The following is a 25,615-nucleotide window of genomic DNA, read 5'->3' on the forward strand; positions in this document are numbered from 1 at the left end:
AGGGGAAATGATGGAGGAAGGTCACTGGTTAAAAATAAAGAAACTGCTTGGCCTTCATAGGTTAGAACATAGGTGGGTGGAGTAAACAGAACAGAATGCTAGGAGGAAGAGGAAGTGAGCTCAGATGCAGGGCAGCTCCTCTGAGAGACAGATGCCATGCTCCCCTCTCCCTGGCAGACGCCATGAAGCTCCGACCCAGGATGGACGTAGGCTAGAATCTTCCCGGTAAGCGCTCCTTGGGGTGCTACACACATGAATAGAAATGGGTCAAGCAGTGTTTAAAAGAATACAGTTTGTGTGTCATTATTTCGGGGCATAAGCTAGCTAGGCAGCCATGAGCCGGGCTGTGGGAAGAGGCCCACAGCTCCTACTACACACCAGTGGACTCATAACTGAATGGAATACTGTAAAGACAGGGTTCAAGAGACCAGCCCTGGGCCAATTCTTCACACCTCTTTTATAGGGCAAACTGCAAGGTGGGGGATTTTGCAAGCAAGCACAGTTACAGAAGCAAGACTAGGCAGTTGGTCTTCCTCTCTCTGCTTCCTGGCCACCATGTGGGAAGCCAATTCTACCGCACACTGTTTTTGCCCTAAAATCCCACCTTGCCTCCACACAAAACAATGGAGCCAGCAGACCAAGGAGGAGCTGAAATAAACCACTCCTCCTTTTAAGCTGATTTTTTTCCAGTTATTTTGTTACAGTAACAGAAAGATAACACTCCAGCTCCTTATCTTTCCAGAGATATTTTATTAATACTGTAACAAATTGTGTATGTTATATCCATACATATAAGATATACCTTCTACATAATCAGTTGTGTGTGAAATGTATTATTCACATTTTGCTTAGAGTATTTTGTTCTTATAAAATCCTGCCAACCAGGTATATGAAATGGAAGCATAACCATTACTAACTTTAGTAAACCATACAGAGTTATTCAAGGTAGAATAGCAAAAGAAGGTGAAATTTCCTCTCTTTTTATTTACTTACTAATTTCTATTTGTTTGTTTTGAGACCAGGTCTCACTGTGTAGCTCTGCTGTCCTGAAACTCACTCTGTAGACCAGGCTGGCCTCAAATTCAGAGATCCACCTGTAAAAGCAGGCACCACTGTGCAGGGCTGAAGAGAGAAATTTTAAATAACTCCCTCCATTAGAGTCTCACTACGTAGTTCTGGCTGTCCTGGAACTAACTCACCATGTAGACCATTCTGGCTCCAAATTCAGAGAGATCAACCCACCTCAGTCTCCCACGTGGTGGTATTTAAGCCTCAAGCCACCCACCCCACTGAACTGCATTCTTTAAACTACATCCCACAGAGGAAATTTTTAGAGTTTAATACAAACACTTGAAAGCACTCTGACATATCAGGGATGAAAATCCCACACTGCACTTGTGGTCAGTCCGTTGTTGTCCTGCTGAGTTGGCTCTGGAAGTGTGTACTCTTCTAGTTGGTGCAGCTGATGCTGAATGCTGTGTCCACTGAACTGGGGCCTCCCAGGGTCACCAATCAATATTCGGGTTCCATGGGTCCAAAAATACTTCTCCAGCCACAAATGAAGAGTGTTTGCAAGGTCTTCATCATAAAACATATCTCCAAGAACAATGAGATCAAATTTACGTGGTTGCATATTCAAAATGTTTTTGGTTAAAATGGGAAACGGATTCAGTCCATTTAATTTGCAATTTAGTGTAATCGCCATTCCTGCAACTTTACAAAACACGATAAATTGGTCTATAAGCATATATTAGTAAGCTATTTAATTTCTTATTAATTAAAAACACATTTTCCCCCACATAAGCTCTATATTTCATTTTCTGTTTTGGCCCAAGCTTTCCTAAAACAGCAGTATTGATCAACAATGATTAATATGAATTCTGCATAAAGAGTTCTTGAACTTGGCTTAGAAACAATTTTATTATCTTTGAGTGAGATAAAAACTTTTAACAGCCAGGCGGTGGTGGCTCACGCCTTTAATCCCAGCACTCGGGAGGCAGAGGCAGGCGGATCTCTGGGAGTTCGAGGCCAGCCTGGTCTACAAGAGCTAGTTCTGGGATGGGCACCAAAGCTACAGAGAAACCCTGGCTCGAAAAACCAAAAAAAAAAAACAACATTTAATAGACAATATGCCTCTTTCTCTACTCCTCAGGCAATCGTATTTAGAATTTTTTCCAATTTAGTAATTATTAATTTATTAATTATTAAAAACTCATAAGAACATCCTATAACTCCATGATATGTAAGCCTTGTGTACATAGTCTGTTATCATTTGCTATTTAGACCTCTTAACCGAGACCTTAACACTGATGAGAGAAGTAATTTATTGCGAAAAGATTACCCCTTTGGGAAAGAGAATGTCTTTCATATCATACCCACAAGCCTTGCATAAATATTCGTATTCCCAGAAATTGCCAATTTTATGGATTGCAAAAGTCAATGGGGGCCGGGCGGTGGTGGCACACGCCTTTAATCCCAGCACTCGGGAGGCAGAGGCAGGCGGATCTCTGTGAGTTCGAGGCCAGCCTGGTCTACAAGAGCTAGTTCCAGGCCAGGCTCCAAAGCTACAAAGAAACCCTGTCTCGAAAAACCAAAAAAAAAAAAAAAAGTCAATGGGGGATAGTCTGAGTTTCTGTGGTTAAACACTTTTTTTTTGTTTTGTTTTGTTTTGTTTTTTGTTTGTTTTTTTGGTTTTTTTGGTTTTTCAAGACAGGATTTCTCTGTGGCTTTGGAGCCTGTCCCGGAACTAGCTCTTGTAGACCAGGCTGGTCTCGAACTCACAGAGATTCACCTGCCTCTGCCTCCCAAGTACGGTTAAACACTTTTTTAAATTTACAATAGGGGTCAGTGAAATGGCTCTGCAGGTTGAGATGCTTGCCACTAAATCTAACAAGAGTTCAACATCTGAAGGCCAGGCATGGTTGCAGACAACTTTTAAGTCCAGCACGCAGGAGGCAGAGACAGGGAGGTCTCTGTGAATCTGAGGCCGGCCTGGTCTACATAGGGAGTTCCAGGACAGACAGGACTACACAGAAAGAACCTATCTCAACAAATCAAACAAACAAAGAGTCCAAAGCCTAAAATACACATGGTGGAAAGAGGGAGTCAAATCCCACAAGCTATCCTCATATCCCCATGTGGTGTGCACTGTGGCACACACACAGATGAATAAATAAATAACTGTAAAAATAATCTTATACTTATCTTCTTTGTTAAAAGGGATTTTTGGTTAAATTTAATTTAACTTTATGTACATTGGTGTTTTATTTGCATTCATGTCTGTCTGAGGGTGTTAGATCCCTGGAACTGTAGTTACAAACAGTTGTGAGCTGCCATATTGGGGCTGGGAATTGAACCTGGGTCCTCTGGAATAGCAGCCAGTGCTCTTAACCACTGGACTATCTCTCCAGCCCCTGTTGTTGTTGTTTTTTCAGCAAAGATGTTCAAAGTTTATGTAAATATAACTATATACTGGCTGGGCATGATGATGCATACCTCTGACTCCAAGACGAGGGAGTACAAAGCAGGAGGATCCCTGCAAGTATTAGCCAGCCTGAGCTACAGAGGGAGGTACCAGGCCAGCTGGGTCTACATCATAAGACCTTGTCTCAAACAAACAAACTAAAAACAAAAACAAAGAGGCTGCGTGTGGTGGTGCATGCCCATAATTGTGGCACTTGAGATGGAAATAGGAAGATAAAAAAATCGAAGGTTATCCTTAGCTACATAGTTAGTTGAGTTCATCCTGGGCTATATGAGACTCTGTCTCAAAAAAAGAAAGAGGGAGGGTGAGAAGGGGAATTGGTCAAAGAGAGATCAGGTTATCCTGATCCCATACCCTCCTCCCAGAACTACATCCTGCTAGACAGAACAGTTTCTTCCTTCTGAGAAATAAAATGATGCTTGTAAAATGTTTAACAGATCAGTGTTCCTTTTTCCTTGCTGGGATATGATCCCTTGTTTAAAGTAAAAACTCCCCTAGCCTGCACCTGGTGTGATTCAATTGTGGTCTTTTATCCTTATAAATTCTGTTTAATACAGGGGCCGAGAGTTCGCTGTGACAAAAGCCAGCTCTCAGACTCCAGCTTAAATAAAAGACTCTTATTTGATCTTATATTCATGGTAGTCTATAGCTTTCTCACGTGGATTATAAGGAATTTTTTTAATTTTTTTTTTTTTGGTTTTTCGAGACAGGGTTTCTATATAAGGAATTTTTTTAAAGCTATATATTGAATATAGAACAGCAATGGTAGGATATTTAGGAACACTTTCTGTTTTTTTTTTTTTGTATGTTTGTTTACTGTAGACAGAAAAAAATGTTGAGCTTAAGTTATAACTGAAACCTCTTAATAAAATAAGACTCCTGGAGGGCTCTACCCTAAATAAAGACAGGATCATAAAAAAATCAGATGAACAGCCTGGTCTACAAAGGGAGTTCCAGGACAGGCTCCAAAGCTACAGAGAAACCCTGTCTCAAAAAAAAAAAAAAAAAAAAAAATCAGATGAAATAAAAGCTTACCTGTCACCACGTAGGCCTTTGTTCTCCCTCCCTTCCTCCCTTCCATTTTGTTTGAGACAGGGTTTCATTTTGTAGCCCTAGCTGGCCTGGGACTCTGGAGTCTACCTGCCTCTGCCATACCCAACAACTTGAGTCTTAATGACGTAAAAAATTATCCTTTAAACACAAGCTTATCTTTACTTGAATTTTGTGTCAAATAAACATTACTTACACATTTCATGGAATTCTCAACCCAGAAGCTAGCATACATGTCCCCACGTTTGTATCCTTCTGCAAATACATCAGATCCTCTTGAGGAAAGGCACTGTCAGTTCAGACCCCAGATAATCTCACTGAACATACCTCACAATATCAGATTACAAACAAGGTAATAAGCTATCTCGATATATCCTGAAAGGGAAGTGGTGAGCTTTAAATGTTTTAAAACACACAGTCCTTACAGGGGTCTATGTCGTTGGCCAAGATCTCTGATGCTCCGCTCATATTAGCAGCAATTGCTGTAGCTCCACATCCGCTCCCAAGATCTAAGACCGACTTTCCTCTAACAACATCAGGGTTATCCAAAAGATACCTAAATTAGAGAGAAAGGGGAAAATGCCTAAAGGATGGGAAAGAACAGTGAGGAGTATGAAAGAATAATTAAAAAATAAAAATAAACAGAAACAGGCAAAATGTCTCAGCAGGTCAAAGAGCTTGCTGCCAAGTCTGATGACCTGACTTCAACACAGTGGAAGGAGAGAACAAGTCATGAAAGTTATCCTCTGACCTTCACATGCACACCATGGCATGCCTGTGCTATCACACACAAACACGCAAAGCAATTAATTGTAATTTTTTCCCAGGGTATAGAACATCCCTGACCTAGACCAGGAGTAACAATACTATTCCTGGGCCGGGCGGTGGTGGCGCACGCCTTTAATCCCAGCACTCGGGAGGCAGAGGCAGGCGGATCTCTGTGAGTTCGAGACCAGCCTGGTCTACAATAGCTAGTTCCAGGACAGACTCCAAAACCACAGAGAAACCCTGTCTCAAAAAACCAAAAAAAAAAAAAAAAAAAAAAAAAAAAACAAACAAACAATACTATTCCTGGGGAACAGGAATACCTTATGTTTGACCACTACACCCCCTTAAGACATAACCAGATGAACTCATGACCAATGCTACAGCAAAGTAGAAGGACTTGCTTTTGTTTCAGCTTCTATTTCTTAACAAAAAGTACATGGGCTGACGAGATGGCTCAGAGTTTAAGAGCACTGGCTGCTCTTCCAGGGGTCCTGAGTTCAATTCTCAGCAACCACATGATGGCTCACAACCATCTGTAATGAATTCTGGTGTTCTCTTCTGGCACGCAGGCAGAACAGTGTATATATAATAAATAAATCTTTGAAAAAAAAAGTACAGTTACTGCTATATGAAAAACAAGATGAGAGCTTTAAAAATGAAGAATCAAATGCAGGGTCCACTTAAGATGTCTTTAAGCTGCCATAGAGAAAATCCCAATCACTCATACTTCCTGTGTGCAAAGAGGCAATTCAAGGAGAAGGTGGGGCTTTTCTTATAGGGTAGACACTTTACTTATGGGTAAAAAATCTTACGTAAGTGTAGTGATATTTTATTCATATTTTAATAAATAAAGCTTGCCTGAGGATCAGAGTTTAATGCTCAGCTACTAGAGGCCAGGCAATGGTGGCATACACCTTTAATCCCAGGACTCAGACAGAGGCAAATGGATCTCTGAGTTCAAGGATACCTCGGGCTACACAAGATCAATCCACAAACAGATCCAGGTGATGGTGGCTCACATCTTTAATACCAGTGTTTGGGAGTCACACACCTTTAATCCCAGCACTAGGGAGGTAGATAGAGGAGGGATATGACTGGGCAGAGAGAGGAATATAAAGGGGAAGAGACTCACTGGAGTGTGGAGTCTAAGGATTCGTGGAGCCAGGATCTTGCCTTCATGGTTTTAAGATTTGGTAGTGGTAAAGGTCTCTCTAGTGTTTGGCTGCTTTGCTTTTCTGATCTTCAGCTTGAACCCCAATATCTGTTTTAGGGTTTTTATTATTCGTGCTACATGTAAGGGGGTAAAGCTATGCAATGAAGCACCAAAGGTTTGGTCAAACTGCTATCAAAACAATACCTTGGGGGTGAGTTAGTTTGAGGGCTGGAAGTTGGCTCAGCAGTTAAGAACACTTGTTGCTCTTGTAGAAGATCAAGGTTCAAGTCCCAGAACCCACATGACAGCTCACAGCTGTCTATAACTCCAGTTCCAGGGGATCTGATGCCTCTTTCTGATCTTCATGGGCACCAGATACACAAGGTACACAGACACACATTCAGGCAAAACAGTCATACACAAAACAGATTTTTTTTTTTTCTTAAAGTTGACAGGAAACTTGTAAGGTGTGAGGAAGAGTTTCTTCTGAAGGAACAGTTTGGAGATACCGTCTGTCAGGGGGAAGGAAGGCCTGGCAGGAGGGGGCTGTGACAGCCAAAGTATGCGAGTGCTTGCTCACATCAGTATAAATTAGGAAGAAAAGAACTGTAGGACTTGTGGGCTCATATTTCTACATGGTGCGGCAGCCAGGCTCTCAAGCCCTAGCACACCTCAGGTGGTCACGTAGCCTTCCAGACAGGCTGACCCTACCCTAACAAGGGGTCAGGATGTTGTTCTGCTCCTTCTCTGTAATTTGGAGGATGCCTGGATAGACTAATTCAGCCTACGTGACAGAGCAGGCATACAGAGTAGGAAGACGTGAAAGAGCACAGGTAGATGTGGGCGTGACTAAAGCCATTCACCTGGTCACCTAGGAAGCAGAATGCTAATATATTTCCCCCTCAGTTTACGTTTTGGTATTGAGGCTGTTTGGAGAATAAACGCAGAGGAATTTTCAGGAGGTGAACTCAGGATTTCATGAGGGATCCCTGAGAATCTCCCACCCGATAAAGCCATGTGAGTTGTGCCTTTACTCCCACGCCCCCACGCAGGTTCAGAGAGATGGTTTATGTTGGGGCTGGCACATGGATCCCAACAAGGACCCAGCTAGCTTTCTTCCCTTTTCTCTTCCTATGAGAACGGTGTCACCCACATTCAAGATGGGCCTTCCCTCTGTTAAGCTTCACTGGAAGGTCCAATCTCGTTTAGTTTTCTGTCAACTTGACACTAGCTAGAGACAAGTGGGACTCTCACTGAAAAAATGCCTCCACCAGTTTGGCCTATGGGCAGGCAAGCCTAGGAAACATTTTCTTCTTTAATGTTTTCCTGGGGTCCAAGTCCCAAAGAGGAGGTGTGGAGTTGGTGAGAACTGACAGGATCAGAGGGTGGTGAGTCTGGATGGCTGCCACTTCACTTAAAAAAAAAAAAAAAAAAAAAAAAAAAGGCTACACACCTTTTATACTCTACAGTTGCACAGAGGATTAAAGGGAAGAAAGGAGAAAGTTAGTACTGACCTTGACAAGTTAATAGTCACCATAGTCACCACAGTTATGTGTGAATGGAAGGGCTACAAGTTCCTCTTGTCAGAGATAAAAATGATTCTGTTTTTAGCAAGGAGGAACTTTCTTCAAGCCCCCAAGGAAATGGGATCTGTCTTTGGGTTTCTATTGCTGTGCAGAGACATCATGACCATGTCCTCATACAGAAAACATCTCATTGGGGTGGCTTTATAGTTCAGAGGTTCAGTCCATTCTCATCACGGTGGGAAGCAAAACAGTGTGCAAGCAGACATGATGGTTCAGGAGTAGGTGAGAGTCTGACATCTTACAGGCAACAGGAAGTCAACTGAGACACTAGGTGGTATCCTAAGCATAGAAAACCTCAAACCCCACCCCCACAGTGACACACTTCCTCCAACAAAGCCATACCCACTCCAGCAAAGCCACACCCCTTAATAGTGCAACTCCCTATGAGATTATGGGGGTCAATTATATTTAAACTACCACATTCCACTCCCTGGCCCCTATAAGCTAGTAGCCATCTCAAGATGCAAAATGCATTTAGTTCAACTTCAAAAGTCCCCATGGTCTATCATAGTCTCAACAATGTTTAAAAGTCCAAAATCCGAAGTCTCTTCTGAGAGTCATGCAATCTCTTAACTGTAACCCACTATAGAAATCAAAATAAAAAAGCAGATCACATGCTTCCAACATATAATGGCACAGGATATACATTACAATTCCAAAATGGAGGAAAGGGAACACAGTGAGGAAACACTGGACCAAGGGAAGGCCAAAAACCAGCTGGGCAAACTCCAAACTCTGCATCTCCATGACTGATGTCAAAATGCTCTTGAGATCTCCAACTCCTTACACCTTTGCTGACTGCAACACATTTCTTGGGCTGGTTCCACTACCTGTTAGCAGCTCTCTCCTCAGCAGGTATCCCACAGTTCTGGCATCTCCAACATTTTAGGTTCTCCACAGCACTCCAGGCTTCACCCTCACAGCTTCACACAATGGCCTCTCTAGGCTTCCATTCAGGGACACCCCTGACACATGCCTGGGCTCACCGGCTTGCCTTAGTCTTACAGGAAAATTCCGCAGCCTCTTTCTTCTATACTCAACTCCAGAAGCTGCCATGTTCTGCAGCTTATTGGGGCTAGAATATGACCCCCTTGTTTGATTACATCCTCACCAACTTTCTGGCCTTCACTGCCTAAGCATAGCTGTCCTGAAATTGGATCTCTAGACCAGACTGACCTCAAACTCAAGAGATCTACTTGCCTCTGTCTCCTGAGTACTGGGTTTAAAGATGTGCACCACCACACCTGGCTCTAAACTTTTCTTAATTCCTTTTCACAAATCGGAAGATTAGCTGGGTGGGGTCTTACACTGAGGTCACCACTCCCTTTATTTTATTTAATATCCTGCTCTTCTTTAATCTGTTGATCTCTTTGAGCACAGGTCTCAACTCCATTCCACTTCCTGGGGCTCCTTTTCTCCTTGAACTGTACATTTTGTATTTTTCCACCTCAGCATTCTCCTTTTCATTATAAATCTTCATCAGTTTTCCTCTGCCAATGGAATTAATCTAAAGCTCTTCACTTCAGCCTCAGGCAGACTCTTCAGACAAGGACAAAAAGCATTCACATTTTTCACCAAAATATCACAAGAACAATTTCTAGGCAACATACTAAAATTCTTCTCCTCTGAATCTATTGATCTAGCCCTAGACAGTCAAATCATCAACAGCACTATTGTCTTCCATGTTCCTACTAGAATGACCCAGTAAGCAGTGCTTAGAGTATTCCACTAACCCAAACTACCAAAGTCCAAATTCCTCCAAATAAAACACAGTCCAGCCTATCACAACAATACCTCAGTCCCTGGTACCAACTTCTTAGTTACGGTTTCTATGGCAGGGAGCATGGTGGTGTGCAGGCAGACATGGTGCTAGCCACACCTCAATCAGAAGGCAACAGGAAGTAGACTCTGACACTATGCAAAGCTGAAGCAAAAGCCCGCCCACAGTGATACACTTCCTACAATAAGCCCACACCTCCTAATAGTGCCACTCCCAATGAGATTAGGAGGGCCAATTACATCCAAACTACCACAGGTGCTTTGTCTAAATGCCTGACCTTGGGAAAAGGACTTTCTTGGGGGATCAGATATTCCACTATAGATTATTACAGTTTTTTTTTCCTTTTTTTTGGTTTTTCGAGACAGGGTTTCTCTGTGGTTTTGGAGCCTATCCTGGAACTAGCTCTTGTAGACCAGGCTGGTCTCGAACTCACAGAGATCCGCCTGCCTCTGCCTCCCAAGTGCTGGGATTAAAGGCATGCGCCACCACCGCCCGGCTTATTACAGTTTTTTATGTGGCTAAATTTATCCAACTAGCTAAAACTTAAGGTAAGCAAAGATGAAGTTAGACAAATGTTACTGTGAACCTGAATAGACCTTAGGGATTTATAAGTCTTGATTATCAAATATACCTTATTTATCAAGCATATGTGATTTATCTAAACTTTCTAGTTTGGTGTTAACCTATATGGGAGCAGGCAGAGTTATCAAGCTATATGGTTCCTTGGTGGAGGGGATTTTTTTCCCAAAGAGGCTGCCATTTTACACATTTTCATCCTTCAAAGCCCACACAAAATTTTCCAAAGGAAAATGCATAAGGGAACTAACTCCCATAAAACATAGTGAGAATTATTAAAAATGAAAGTAAAAAGGTACTGGAGAATTGTGATCCACAAAGTCGAAATGCTGAACTTTGTCAAGCAGCAATGGCCCCTATACGGTCCACACCAGTGGCTGCTATGGGAGGGCCCAGCCCACTGGGGACAATGCACTGGGCAGGTAGTCCTGTGTGGTATTAGAAAGTATGTTGAGCAAGCCATGAAGAGCAAGCCCGAAAGCAGGGCTCCTTCATGGCCCTTTCTTCAGTTCCTGCCTCCAAGTTCCTGACTTGACTTCCAGATAATAGACTGTGACCTGGAAGTGTAAAACAAAACAAACCCTTTCCTCCCCAAGTTGTTTTTGGTTGTGTTTTTTATCACAGTAATTACCTAACAAAAGTACACCCTCGTAGCCATTCTCAGAGGTGTGTCTTGTAGGTAATGTCAAAGTCAAGTATGTAAGTACACAGAGACTATTTAAATTTCTAAAGAAAGCTATATAGCATAGGATAGCTTCAAACTTCCAACCTTCCTGGTTCAGCTACCAAGTATTAGGATTACGAGGATACACACCACATCACGGATCACTACAGGACGCCGTTTTGGAGGTGACTTTGTCTTCCCACAGGACAAATCTTCTAATTTTATGAGAAGGACAGCAATCCACATCATACACAAGCTGGGATCTGTACAAACCCCAGTGATTTTTCTGGTTCTGCTGTAATGTTATAGGGTCAGAAAGAATGGAATGGAGGTGGCGGGTGCTGAAAGGAGAAAGGCTCTTCTTCAACAGCTGTAAAGAGTCACATTTAACGAGACATACCTAGAGAGGGCCTGGCCTCCTGGCCAGTAGATTGCCCAGTAGGGGTCACTGTAGGGCCACAGGTCAGCCCTTTCCCACCAGAACTTGCACCTGGGGGTCAAAAGCCGTAACTGGATTTCAGGGGTAAGGCTGCCACTGCTGGTGACTTCAGTATTCTCCTCCAGGTAGGCTTTCATCTCAGGGTCCAAACAGCTCCCTGCTGTCCTCCAGGGTAACAGGGGGACCCCACCGCTCACAGTCTGCAGCAAACGCCATTGACTCCTGGAATTTTTCCAACCCAGGCCGAAAGCCATTAGTACTTTTCCAAGCCTCAGGGTCTGTCAGTGTCACTACTAAAAGGACTGCTCCCCAAACAGACAGAATGAGGGTCTGCCTCTCCACTTAGATGACACTGGAATTTTGATCTCTATAACAAACAAACAAACAAGCAATACTGAAAACTCTTAGTCCATATCCTTCAACATAACAAGAAAATAGGCTAGCTATGCTCTAACAACTCACAAGTGGAAGTTCATGTCAGAGGACAGCTTTGGCATATCAATTTGAGTAAAAAAATAAATCCTTTTTTTTAATTGTGAAATCCTTTTTGTAATCCATAATCACAAAAATACACAGGGCTTTTTATTTCACAACAATCTTCAAGAAAATGAAATAAGGTATACCTTTTTGTTTGTTTTGCTTTTAGGACAGACTTGAGCTGAGGCTAATGAGAGGCTTCAGCAGTTAGGGGGGCACCTGATGCTCTTACAGAGGACCCAGGTTCAGTTCATAGCACCCCCACGGCCTCTCACAACTATGACTCCAGTTCCAGGGCATCTGGTGCGTTCTTCTGGCATTGCTAGGCACCAGACAGACAAAACACTCGTATCCATCAAATACAGACTTGGACTGTAGCCCAGGCTGCACTGGAATTCACTATGCAGACCAATCTGATACCAAGCTTGCGGCTATTCTCCTGCTTCTGTCTCTTGAGGACTGAGACTACAGGTATACGCCATCATACCCCGCTGCAATACAAGGACACTAACTTCTAGGGCCGAGACTACAGGTATACACGCCATCATACCCGGCGTGGATTTCACTGTAATAAAAGAACACCAACTTCTAAATTCCTGTCAATACTGATTTGACTTTACCAAACCTAAACTTAAAATATTTATAACCCAAAGTATACCTCGGTAAGGAAAAGTGAGAAATACCACAGTTTGTTTGTTTTCTGGCACGGGGTCTCTCTATTATGCAGCTCTGGCTGTCCTGGAACTTACACCTTGAACTCACAGATATCCACCTGCATCTGCCTCCAGAATGCGGACACTAACGGCATGTGCCACTATGCTGGCTTGTTGTTTTAAAGATTTATTTTTATTTGTGTCTGAGTGTATGTGACTGCAGAGGCAGTTGCAAGCTGTATGACTTTACCTCTGACCAGAGAGAGAGGAGAGAGAGAGAGATAGAGAGAGAGAGAGAGAGAGAGAGAGAGAGAGAGAGAGAGAGAGAGAGAGAGAGAGAGAGAGAGAGAGAGAGAGAGAGTAAACAATGCAGGGCACAGTAGTACCTGTCTGGGATGCTAAGGCAGGACTGCCTCTAATTCGAGCCAGTTTGGACTGCATTGCGGGCCAGAGATACAAAGTGAGACCTTATCCTCAAGCAAAGAAATAAAAAGGTTAAATTCCAAACAATGTTTGTGACCACGTTACTTTTCTAAGAAAAAAGAAAAAAAAAAAAAACACAGGACTTTACTTTTAAAAGGATAATGCGGTCCTTGTGGACTTACCTGACTTTGCTGGAGCTTCACGCGTAGAAGAAGAAAAAAAAAGTGCACCGAGTCGGACTTCTCGGGACAGGAAGTCTGAACCGGCAGCAGGAAAAACAGAGCGGCCGGAACGTGGAGGCGGAGAAACGCGGACCGCGCAGCCGCCAGGACACCGGCTCCGCCCCTCTTCCTAGCTGTGCTTTGTTTCCGACTTACCTCAGTTCTCAAGGCAGCTGAGAACGTTAAAATCCTTCTGTAACCTTGCAATCTTCCGACTAGGGGCCGCGTCCTCAGGTCCGTCCCTAGAGACGCAACTGCACAGCTTCCATGCGCCGTGTCTGGCGAAATCTGATTTATAAAATCTGCAGAACTGCATGCACTTGTAAGAGTCTGAATCTGGAGAGGTGAGTGAACCTCTAATAACACATTGAGTTGCGATACATCATAGTATATGGCTCCCCTGTTGTAAAGTCACAGCCTAAGGCGATTTTCAGTCTGTAGGACTCAGGTTATGAATTTCTTATATCCACCTTTCTAATGTGTTTAGGTTTCCCACTGGTCCCTCTACTCATGACTCCAAAATTAACCGATATCACTTTCATTAATGAAAATCTGCTATGATATACAAGAAAGAAAAATATATCCCAAACTAAGAAAATGACCAGCTATGTTGTTGTATCCAAATTTACAATTAAGAGAAATGCTCTTCAGATGCTTGGGGCCTGGCTCGGTTGTTAAGAGTTTTTTATGTAGCATGAGACCTGGGAGCCATCTCTAATCCTAGCTAGCACTCGGGAGTGGAAGGAAGAGGTTCAAGGTCATACTCGGCCAGGGCTCTGGACACCCAGTCTCAAAAGAAAAACAAAAACCAAAGCTGGACCCATCCAGTGTCTCAGTGTGTCAGGCCCACTGCCAAGCCTGACAACCTGAATTCCACAGAGCCTACAAGTGTCCTCCGACAGCACACACACACACACACACCAAACAGGATGTCAGTTACCCAGGGAGGTCTTGGGAACTTATATATTTTTTTTTGACCCCTATTCAAAATGGAAGTTTTACTCAAAATGGCTTACATCACCCCCTTGTCTTTGTACATTATTCAAATCCTTGATTATCTGTTTTCAAGTATAAGGGATTATATTGGATCCTTAGGACCATGAACTTAACTGAGTTAACTCTAGACTGGACAAATTTAACTAAAACATTGAAGATGCAATGCCCTATGAGAAGCAGAAGAAGGAGGGCCAGTGGTCTCACTAAGGCAGTGAGCAAGGTGGTTAGCCAAGGGAACCAAACAACGAGATTCTGGCTGTGTTGATTGCCCATGAGAGCTCTTACCCATTGGGAGGAATGAATAGGGGATGGGCTAAAGGTGAAGTGGGAGGGAAGGAGGGGTGGGAAAGAGAACTCTGGCTGGAATGTAAAATAAAGTTTAAATACAATAGAAGAGGTTCTGGAACCAGTTACCGGCCTGTCTCCTTTGTTCTTCCCTATCCACCAGGTTTTGTTTTATTTTCGCTAAGATATCTCGGACTATCTCAGAATGATTGGCATAAAAACAAGTTCCCCACAAGGCCATATAGAGATCTCCATCCTTAAGAAGCAATAGATTCAGTCCTCTTCTGTTCTGTAGGACTAACTATACCATGGGGTGGGTATAGTTGCAATCCCTACATAATAAGGGGGCCTATCTCGGGTCCAACCATAGCTAACACTACCAGAGCCAAACCTTCAGTTCAAGGCTCTCTACCATACTATTAATGGTTTTGGTTTTCCAGCTGTCCATAACTATAATCTCTAGGAGCCTCCAAGGAGAATGATACCATCTACCAAGTAACAGCCCCAAATGTATCATCATTTGCCTCAGATGAATGGTGTGTTTACTCCTGCTAATAGGACCCACACTCTGAAATTCCAGTGTAGTCTTAGATTTCTTCTATAGTAACCAATATGTTTTAATTGCCTACATTATTGATGAGTACCTTACATTTATGTATATGATATATACAGGTGTGTGCTGGTGCACTTGTCAAAGAATGTAGACGCCAGAGGTTGTCTCACTCAATCAGATGTCTTCCTTACCTGGTGTGGGAAGTCCTTCTGTACATGTGTTGCTTTTATCGGTTAATGAATAAAGAATCTGTTTCAGCCAGTGGCTTAGCAGAGTAGAGCTTGGCGGGGAAAACTAAACTGATTGCTGGGAGAAAGAAGGCAGCGTCAGTGAGAAGCCATGGAGCTGCCACGAGGACGACCTAACAGAGGAAGACACTGCACATTTCTGCCTGTTACGCCAGCAAGGGACACTAAAAATAGGAATTTGTGCCTGTTTTATTCAGTTTGTAGATGAATAGTTCAGGAAATTGGTTATGAAGGTTACTGGCCTGAATAACTCCCATCTTGTCCTTCTGGTTCTATGGCTTCCTTTATCTTTCCTCTGGAGTCACCTAGATTCCATGACTGATTAACATCTTTGTAAACTGGAGCTCAAACTACCCCCAAGTACCATGAGCCTGCAGGGCCTGCTATATCCAGATGGGAACAATTATCCCTGATTGGGAGGCCCTTACCCCACAGCAGGAGTAATCATCTCAGGAGAACCAGACTGTTCCCTCAGGATATGACAGAGATAACGTCCTCAGGACCAGACCTGAGACAATGAGGACCAGAGCACACCTTCATTGGCAACCCAAGCGCCAAGGTCTTGGAGGCACTTTGACAAAGATCCCCGCTGTAGATGACCTTGAATGACCCTTCACCATCCTTTGGTGGAATTTGCTACGCAGTTTTTGCTTGTTCTGCCTCAGAAACATGGAACTAGCATGGACAGGGAAAGATTTTGATTATAAAACTAATAACAAACCTTGATACCCTCTTGAGGACAAATAAGACATTTTAGGCATCTTGTCATTCTGCCTTTTGAGGATTGTAGGAATTATATTGCGACAAGTTTATGACAAGGACACTTTCTGGCTCAGTGAACCACCTGTCTTCCTGAGAAGACTTGTCAGATCAGGACTTTTCTGGGATTGTAGAAAGAATAAGGAACAGAGAACAGCACTTCAAAGGTCAAAGGAAGGAGATAGTCTTAAAGAGTCCAGGAATAAAATACAAATAAAAGGTTTGGTCCAGAAATATAGAAATATAGAGTTGTAAGCCCAAACACATTTTGGAAAAAAAATAATAAACAAAACTGGAAGCCAGTGTTAACCTTTAACAAACACTTTCTGCCTTAAGAACAGATATCCTGGCAGCCACTGTGTACAGAGCTTTCGAGCTGGTCGGGTCCTGCAAACAAAGGTTATCTTCTAACTATTGCCTCTAGGGGGCCCTCTGCTCCTATTCCCTTCATTTTTAACTGTCCTCAGCTGTGACTCTGCCTTGAATTCTTTCAGGGACAGTGAAAACTGTCACAGGCCTTCACAAACGCTCTAAGTTAACATTCTAATGTCCTAAACAAAAGTTGTGAAACTTAAAATATAATGTGACTTTAAGCCTGACCTCGAGGATGTAAAAGCTCTTTGACCCACGCCTGGTGCTTGATTTTACTACAAGAGGAGGCCCAAAACCACCCCCACAGCCACAGCTAGAGAAGCCCCATCTCTGGCTGTGGTCACAGCTATAGCTGAGAAGCTTTGTGTGCCTTGTAGTGTTTTTTTTTTTTTTTCTTTTTTTGGAATAAAGTTTGCTTCTGGTTTAATAGACTTTGGTGGTCTGTCCCCCATCATTGTGTGACACCCAGACCCAACAGTCTTATGTCAGATATAAAAGAAAAATAGAAAAATGAAAAGACAAAACTAAAACAGGGGATTAGGTTTCCATAGAAAGATCAGATATTCATCATAGTAGATTAATAAAATAATACAGGATAAGCTTGACATAACAGGTGGTAGGAAATGATTTCTGGTCTATTTCTCAAATTTAGAGAAATTCTTTCTAGCATTTCTGTAGCCACAGGGTTTATGGCACTGATTTTAAGAAAAAAGGCATTGAGTTAAAAGAACTGATTTTATCATGTTAGATTTTAGTTCTCGTGAAACTGGCTGTTTGCCAGTAGCAAGAAGCAGCATCTGCTCAGCTGAAAGAGAAAGAAGAATCCCTTCAGCTTCATCAGGAAACTTGGGAACAGCATCAGTTACAAAAGGAAATCCATAGCAAAAACCAAAATGCTCCAGACAACCGACCAGAGGAAAATTTCTTCAGTCGCCTAGATTCGAGCATAAAGAAAAGTACTACTTTTGTCAAGAAATTAAAAACAATTAGGGAACAGAGAGACTCCTTGTCTCATGATTTTAATGGCCTGAATTTAAGCAAATATATTGCAGAAGCCGTACCGTCCATTGTAGAAGCAAAATTAAAAGTCTCTGGTGTGAACTGTGCCGTGCATCTCTGCTCTGTCTTACACCACCGGTGACTGACTTCCCGCCCTCACGTCTTCAGGTGTGGAAAAAGCATCTGAAGCAAGGAAAGAGGAGAAAATGCTTAACATCACCAAGCTAAGAACTGCCTTGTGTATCATTGCAGAATTGACATTAGTGAGAATTTTCACTGACAAGGAAGGTCTTTCCTTGATCTATGAAGAGCTAAAAAGAATCCCACACTCATGTTTTTGTGGTGATTAGCTTCTGTCGCCATTGTGGAGATGATAATGCTGGACTCATACCAAGGAAAGTCAAGAGTGCTGCAAGGAAGTTTAATTTGAACTTTCCTCCTGAGTCCAGAGAAGCAAAGGCTTTCCAGGATCTTTTAAAGGAGCAATTTATGCCTTTGACCAAACACCTGAAAAGGGAACACAGGGAGCTTCAGAATACTGAGAGGCAAAACAGGCGCATTCTGCATTCTAAGGTGCGCTAAGTGAAGATATGCATAAACAGTATGAGGAATTTGCAATGTCTTACCAGAAGCTGCTGACAAATTCTCAATCCTTAGCAGACCTCTTGGATGAAAATCTGCCAGATCTTCCTCAGGACAAACCAACACCAGAAGAACATGGACCTGGAATCGATATATTTACACCTCATAAACCTGGAGAATTTGACTAAGAAGGTGGTATATGAGAAGATAAAGACACTTGGAATTTTTATGAAAATCTCATTGATTTGAAAGCATTTGTTCCAGCCACCTTGTTAAAATCAGAACAAAGATGCTGACAAAGACGATTCCAAAGAGGCAAAAGAACCAAAGGATAATAAGGAGGCATCAAGTCCTGATGACTTGGAACCTGAGTTAGAGAATCTAGTGATTAATGATACGCTGGAGTTAGAAGGTGGAGATGAAGCTGACGACCTTACAAAGAAACTCCTTGATGAACAAGAACAAGAAGATGAAGAAGCCAGCACTGGATCTCACCTCAAACTCACAGTAGCTGCCTTCCTCCAGCATTGCCTGTGTCAACCGAGATCTAATTGACAAGGCAGCCATGGATTTTTGCATGAACATGAACACAAAGGCAAACGGGAAAAAGTTGATACGAGCACTCTTCCTAGTTTCTAGACAAAGGTTGGATTTGCAACCACTTTATGCAAGATTGGTGGCTACATTTCATCCCTGAATGTCTGATGTAGCAGAGGATCTTTGTTCCATGCTGAGGGGGGATTTCAGATTTCATGTACGAGAAAAGGACCAGATCAACATTGAAACAAAGAACAAAACCATCAGTTTTATTACTATTGCAACCCACCTCCAGCTGGAAAGACTGTGAGAAAGAAACGTCCTCCACTTCAGGAGTGTGTCAGAAAACTTTCGTATATGCATCTCTCTAAGGTCACTACTGAGAAGGTTTTGAGACAGATGTGAAAGTTGCCCAGCAAGACCAAGAAGTAAAAGACTATGTTATTTGTTGTATGATAAACATCTGGCATTCACTATGTGGCCAACCTCGTAGTAGGACTAGTACTCTACCAGGAGGATGTTGGAATCCATGTTGTAGATGCAGTACTTGAAGAGATTCGCCTGGGAGTGGAGGTTAATCAACCTAACTTTAGCCAGAGGCGTGTCAGTAGTGCCAAGTTCTTAGGAGAACTTTATAATTACAGAATGGGGGAATCATCTGTAATTTTCAGAACTCTTTATTCTTTTACTTCATTTGGTGTCAACCCTGATGGTTCTCCAAGTTCACTGGACCCTCCTGAGCAATTGTTCAGAAATAGACTAGTACGCATTATTTTGAATATCTGTGACCAGTGCTTTGGCAGAGGCTCCAGTAAACAAAAACTGGACTGCTTCCTTGTATATTTTCAGCATTATGTTTGGTGGAAGAAAAGTTTGGAGGTTTGGACGAAAGACCATCTATCTCCTATTGATGTAGATTACATGATCAGTGATAAACTAGAACTACTGAGGCCAAAGATCAAACTCTGTAATTCTCTGGAAGAATCCATCAGGCAGGTACAAGACTTGGAACGAGAATTCTTAATAAAACGAGGCCTAGTAAATGACAAGGAGTCCAAAGATTCTATGAGAGAAGGGGAAAATCTTGAAGAGGATGATGAAGAAGTAGGAGGAACTGAAACTGAAGAACAGTCTGGAAATGAAGGTGAAGTGAATGAGCCAGAAGAGGGTTCTGAGAAGAAGGGAGAAGAGGAGAAAGAGGAAAATATAAATGACCTCACAGATTCCAACAAGGAGAATGAAACAGATGAAGAGAGTGCTGAGGGGATGGTTAAAGGGGTGTACTGAATGTTCCTCGTGTAGAAGATGAGGGTTCGTTCAGGCTCTGGACAACGATGCTAGAAAGCCTTCAGCAGAGAAGTGGTGAATCTGTTAAAGTGCACCAACTTGATGTTGCTACTCCTTTGCATCTCAAAAGCCAGCTGAGGAAAGGGCCCTCACTTGGTGGGGAGGAAGGAGAGACTGAGTCTGCAGACACAATGCCTTTGTCATGTGAACAGGAAAAGGCAATAAGCAGCAGTTTCAGATTCTTAATGTGCCCTTGTCGTCCCAACTTGCTGCAAATCATTGGAACCCGCAGCACGCAGAACAAGAGGAGAGGATGAGAATGAAAAAGCTCACATTAGATATCAATAAACAAGAGCTAGATTATCAAGAAGTGTTGCAGTCTCTTGCACAGCGCCCAGCTCCAGCAAACACCGATTGTGAGCAGCAGCCAACATCCAAAGGGAGCACCTAATGCAGATCTAATCTTTAGGACTGGATGGAGGCAAATGGATGGATCTAGGAAAAAAAAACATATTGAGTGAGGTAACCCAGACCCAGAAAGACAAATATAATATGTACTCACTCATAAGTGGCTTTTAGACTTAAAGCAAAGAAAAACCAGCCTATAGTCCACAACCCCAGAGAACCTAGACAACAAATAGGACCCTAAGAGAGACATACATGGATCTACGTAGGAAGGAGAAAAAGACAAGATCTCCTGAGTAAATCAGGAGCATGGGAGTCACAGGAGAGGGTAGAAGGGCAGAGGGGAGGAAGGGAGGGGAGTGGGGAAAATGTATAGCTCAATAAAAACAATAAAAAAAGAAGCAAAAAAGAAGAAATCTGCTTTTTGCTCATTTCCCTTCTTTTACTTTGATATGTTTGTCTAATCAAGGAAGACGTTAGAAAAAGTAATGTACCATGAAAGGTTTTGTAATCAATGATCAAGATCTATGAGGAAATTATTTTGTGTTTAAATAAAGCCTGTGAGAGACGCACCCTGTCAGAGTAGGGCACCACACCTAGATGTGCTTCCTTTCTGTCCCTCGCTCGTAAAACTAAAAAGTATCCTCTTTCTGATTTCACCCCTCTTCCATCCTCCCATGTCAGACCCTGCCCTCTTCTGCAGCTGGACTCTGGCACTTCATCATGAAAGCTTAACTGTGCATGCCTCTTATCCCTGTCTCAATTTCTCTACCAAACCTACGTCTCCATTGGTATCTAACTTGGGAGGGGTCACAACTTATTTCCCGAGTCAGGTCCAGGTACCCATCCTCAATAAGCCAACTGAGGGAGCCAAATTAAACTAGAAAGCAGAGAAAGGAGATTTATTCCGTGTGGCTACATTAGGAAGAAGGACAAAGAGATGTAGTGAACTACCTCAGAATTCTTCTTCAGAGTCCTGAAGTGAGATCAAAGCTTAGCAGTATGGATGTCTGAACAGCCCTGGTCAAAGAGGGTTATTGTTTCACCATCATTATCTGGACTTTTGTCTTGTCCTATAAAATGGTCTGGCAAGTTACTAGAACTGTGTGAAATCTCTGGCTGGAAACTTTTCCTTCTCCCGACATGAGGTTCCTAGGGACATTACCATGTCTTTTGTATCCATTGTTTAGTAGTCTGATAGGTTGGGAGACCCAGTGTCTCTATAGAATATCTGCTTTCAGGAAATCCAGTAGAGGACAGGGTATACCAGACATACACTATAACAACTAGGGACCAAGGGATGCTGGGAGTACCTGGTGACCAGACCCTCTTTGATAGGTTAGATAGACACCTTAGTCCTTTGACCCAGGGTTTAAGACTTAACATCTACACTATCCATACTATTATTTTATACCCAAAGAGAGGCCCAAATAAGTTAAATTATATGGATTATATATGTTCTCCACCTACTGTCCCATACAGAGTAGTGGGACGCAGCCCTGCTTGGGTTTGGATAAGGCAGTGAAAAAGGTGCCATACAACAGACCTAATGCCAGAGGTTTATGGTGGGGTGGTGTTGAAGGGAGCTGTGGGCCTGCTTTTTGTCCCACCCAGCTCCCACATGGATAGCTTTATACCCGAAATAACAACACACAAACTGTATTCTTTTAAACACTGCTTAGCCCATCATATCTAGCCTCTTCTTGGCTAACTCTCGCGCCTGGACTAGCCCATTTCTGATAATGTGTGTAGCACCCCAAGGTGTGCTTACCGGGAAGATTCTAGCCTTACGTCCATCCTGGATCGGAGCTTCATCGCATCTGCTCCAGAGAGGAGAGGAAATGGCATCTGAGCTCACTACCTCTTCCTCCCAGCATTCTGTTCTGTTTATTCCACCCACCTAAAGGCTGGCCAATTAAATGGGCCAAGGCAGTTTCTTTATTAGCCAATGACCTTCCTCCATCATTTCCCCTTTTTCTGTTTAAACAAAAAAAAAAGGAAGGCTTTAACTTTAACAGCAAAATTACATATAACAAAACAGTTATCAAGCAAGAATTACAGTTACAATATTTACATCTATTTTATCTTTTATCATAACAAAGGAAAACTATAACTATCTATCTATTCTTCAACTCCACCAAAAACTCCAGAGGGATATAATACTACCTAAGTAAAGAAGAAATAAGCAACTTCTAAAACTCTAGAAATGACAGAGACATCTCACTGCCTGGACAGTCACCCAAAGTTCCTCTGTACCGTTGGGGTATCCATCTTCAGCCTACAGGCCCATAGTATCCAGAGACATTTCCATGAAGCAGGAAATTTCAAAGGCAGTTTAGTCACTATCTGCTGTGTCCTGCAGAATGTCTCACAGACTCTTTCATGAATCAGGAACCCCGAAAGATCATCTCACCTTTAGGCAAGTTCAGCAGTCCTCTTTCTGCGGGTTCTTTGTGTCCAGTTTATGCAGCAGTCCAGGCAAGAGCAGTTTCTTGCCCAAATGGCTATCAAACTCCATAAGGATCCTCTTCGATGTCGACCGCCTCGACGGGTTACTCTGTCTAGGGTCTGTAACCCGCCTGGCTGGTCAGTTATTCCAGAGTCACGGAGAGGTACCACCTGAAAGACATGGGCTGATTAAGAGGAAGAAGGCCAAGCATATTTGTCGAAGCCTCCGTTTATTAGAGTCATGGTTACAGCTTATATAGCCCCTGGATGAGGAGCTTGGGGGGCTGGGGCACGGGATCTTGCCACGTGGTCTATGCCGGTCACGTAGTCCAAGAGGTTACGATAGGTCAGGTCACCATTCCTTGGTCAGGAAGTCACAAGTTGACCCACCTAGTTCTCTAGATAGTTTGGAATGTGAGGCGGGTTCCGCTAACAGATAGCTCTCTATTAACAGTTAATTTGGGTGTGGGATAGGCTTTGTCAATAAAACTATTCTCAATACAATTGAGAAGTAGAGCTCTCTGCAAAACTCCTCACGGCGGTGATTCCTATAATAATTTGGGGGGACATGGCTCCTGACAGGGAATGAGGAATACTGGGAAAACCTGGTAGTCTGATTTGATGTGTTAAACAGACACCTTAGTTCACCATTTGCCCTGGGTTTGAGACCTAACAATCATCTGTTCCTGAAACAGCAGATGCATTTAACCCATCTAGAAGTTGCTCCAGGCCGGGCGGTGGTGGTACACACCTTTAACTCCTGCTCGGGAGGCAGAGGCAGAGGGAGGTGGATCTCTGTGAGTTCGTTAGGACAGGCTTCAAAACTACAGAGAAACCCTGTCTCGAAAAACAAAACAAATAAACAAAAAATTAAAAATAGGGGCTGGAGAGATGGCTCAGCAGTTAAGAGCACTGACTGCTCTTCCAGAGGTCCCGAGTTCAACTCCCAGCAACCACTCAATGCTTACAACCATCTTTAATAAGATCTGGTGCCCTCTTCTGGCATGCAGACATATGTGCAGACAGAATACTGTATACATAATAAACAAGTAAATCTTTTTTTGAAGGACAAAGTCGCTCTAAGCACCCAGATAATGGGAGAAAGGCTCTTTATTGAATTCCTGGTTATTGCTCAAGGAGGCTGACTGGATCAGAAATCTTCCAGTCCCTCTGCAGGTTTGTACTATCACTTCGTAGTCTTGCATATGCATTTACCCATAAATTGTGTATAGGTTCCTGCCCCCAAATTACACATTGAGCAACCAAACATGTTGTGGCGTTCGAATCCACTGGGAGAAACCAAAGACATAGGCTCAATTCAAATTTAGATTAAATGAATTTATTCTTATTGCAGAAGGATTTTCCTTAGAGCCAAACAGCATGCAGGTGCAGAAGGGGGATTAAGATGGGGTTTTAAGGCAGAAATCAGAAGGTGTGTATTACAGCTACCTGTGGAATTCACAGCTGGGTGGGAAAACTGTTTTACTTCTCTCAGTTGTTTCTTACTTCCCTGCTATTTTATTCCTTTCCCATAGCAACGAGCAAGTTCTACAGAAGCAAAGGCGGCTCAGTACTTCACAGCCATTATCCTATTCCTACCTCACCTGCAGGCCACTAGGATCCCCAGACATTCCAGAGCCAAAGGTCAACAGCCCTTAGGGATGCCTGGCTCCATATTAGGTTTCGTTGGTCATCCCAGGGACCTGTGTAAATTATTACTCTAATGACTGGGATAGAGCCCTTCATTTCTGGGCAGATGAAAAACACAGTGCCATCAGGTTAGGGCTGGTTGTCAAGTCCTCACAATATTTCAGAGACAAAACCTGCAGATTTTGGTCATTTGGACAAATGGGTAATTGTCATAGTTATCTTGAAACAGTCCAGGCCAGAACTGCACTTTGGGCCAGCTGTTAACCTGGACCATTGTCTGCCAGGCAGAATTATGCTCTTCCTAATAAGAGACACAGGGCTTATGGGGTTAACAGCAGCTGTTAGCCAGGTCATCTTCTCTGAGCTGCCAGGCAGAAGCATGCTCCTTCTGAGTGGGAATAGGGCCTAATGAGCAAGCAGTCCTGGACAACAGACTTTAACAGAAACGTCTTCAGTAACTCTAAATTCTAATTATGTTTGAAGAAAAAGTCTTCTGGGGAGCTGTCCCAGCCAAGTCCAGGTCCTGAGACAGGGAAGGGGCATTGGTGAAAAAAAAAAAAAAAAAAAAGGTCTGAACACCAGATGGAATTTCACATAAGTGGCAGGTCCAAAATAGCTCAAGCCGGCTTTATATATACTTCAACAATAAATATGTCCCCCATCATTAACCTCAGGCAAAAATAAACATGTGTTTCCCAACTTTTAAACCAAAAACAATGCTCAGCATTTTGCTAGCTTGGCTAAATATCAAGCTAGGCCATTCTGTCCTTACAAAGCTAAAAGATGATAGACATGGGTACACATTCTCAAGACAACAATCCGGCCGGGTGGCGATGATGCCCGCCTTTAATCCCAGCACTCGGGAGGCAGAGGCAGGAGGATCTCTGTGAGTTTGAGGCCAGTCTGGTCGACAGAGCGAGTTCCAGGCAGGACTGGCTCTGTAGGAGCCAGCCGTGATAAACCAAATGTAAACAGATCACCCGAAGTAAGTTCTTTGCTTCCAGCCGTTGTCACCTGCCTAAGTGGGACTCAGCCCTCTGTGGACTTGGTGGGGGCCTGAGTCTCAGTAGTTTGCCCTGGAGTGCTGCCTGGTTGCAGGAAGAACCACAAATTGAGATTACCTGAGCACCACCCAAAAACAGACCATCCAAAGGAAATGCCTAGCATTCCAACTGTAGCAGATAGGACCACCTGCCAGCATGCACTCACCAGGACACCCC

At 43.1% G+C, this 25,615-nt stretch overlaps 1 protein-coding gene and 1 pseudogene across 3 annotated transcripts; one reads left to right on the forward strand and one right to left on the reverse strand.

Moving 5' to 3' along the window:
- Positions 1–743: 743 nt before the first annotated feature.
- Positions 744–13,341, reverse strand: Etfbkmt (electron transfer flavoprotein subunit beta lysine methyltransferase). 3 transcript variants are annotated; one of them, XM_057771308.1, is made up of 4 exons: positions 13,236–13,310; positions 11,462–11,722; positions 4,960–5,090; positions 744–1,713 (listed from the first exon to the last, which is right to left on the reverse strand). In XM_057771308.1, the coding sequence occupies exons 2-4, from the start codon at positions 11,635–11,637 to the stop codon at positions 1,370–1,372; spliced, it is 651 nt and encodes a 216-aa protein (XP_057627291.1). In that variant the 5' UTR covers positions 11,638–11,722; positions 13,236–13,310; the 3' UTR covers positions 744–1,369. The 3 variants fall into 3 exon arrangements, with proteins under 3 accessions (XP_057627291.1, XP_057627282.1, XP_057627272.1); XM_057771299.1 differs by having other exon boundaries at positions 11,462–11,867; XM_057771289.1 differs by lacking the exon at positions 11,462–11,722 and having other exon boundaries at positions 13,236–13,341.
- The window catches only part of LOC130878596 (regulator of nonsense transcripts 2-like), a 33,902-nt pseudogene continuing 21,284 nt past the window's right edge, over positions 12,998–25,615 (forward strand).

Source organism: Chionomys nivalis, chromosome 1 (genome assembly GCF_950005125.1).
Source record: "Chionomys nivalis chromosome 1, mChiNiv1.1, whole genome shotgun sequence".
Lineage (NCBI taxonomy): Eukaryota > Metazoa > Chordata > Mammalia > Rodentia > Cricetidae > Chionomys > Chionomys nivalis.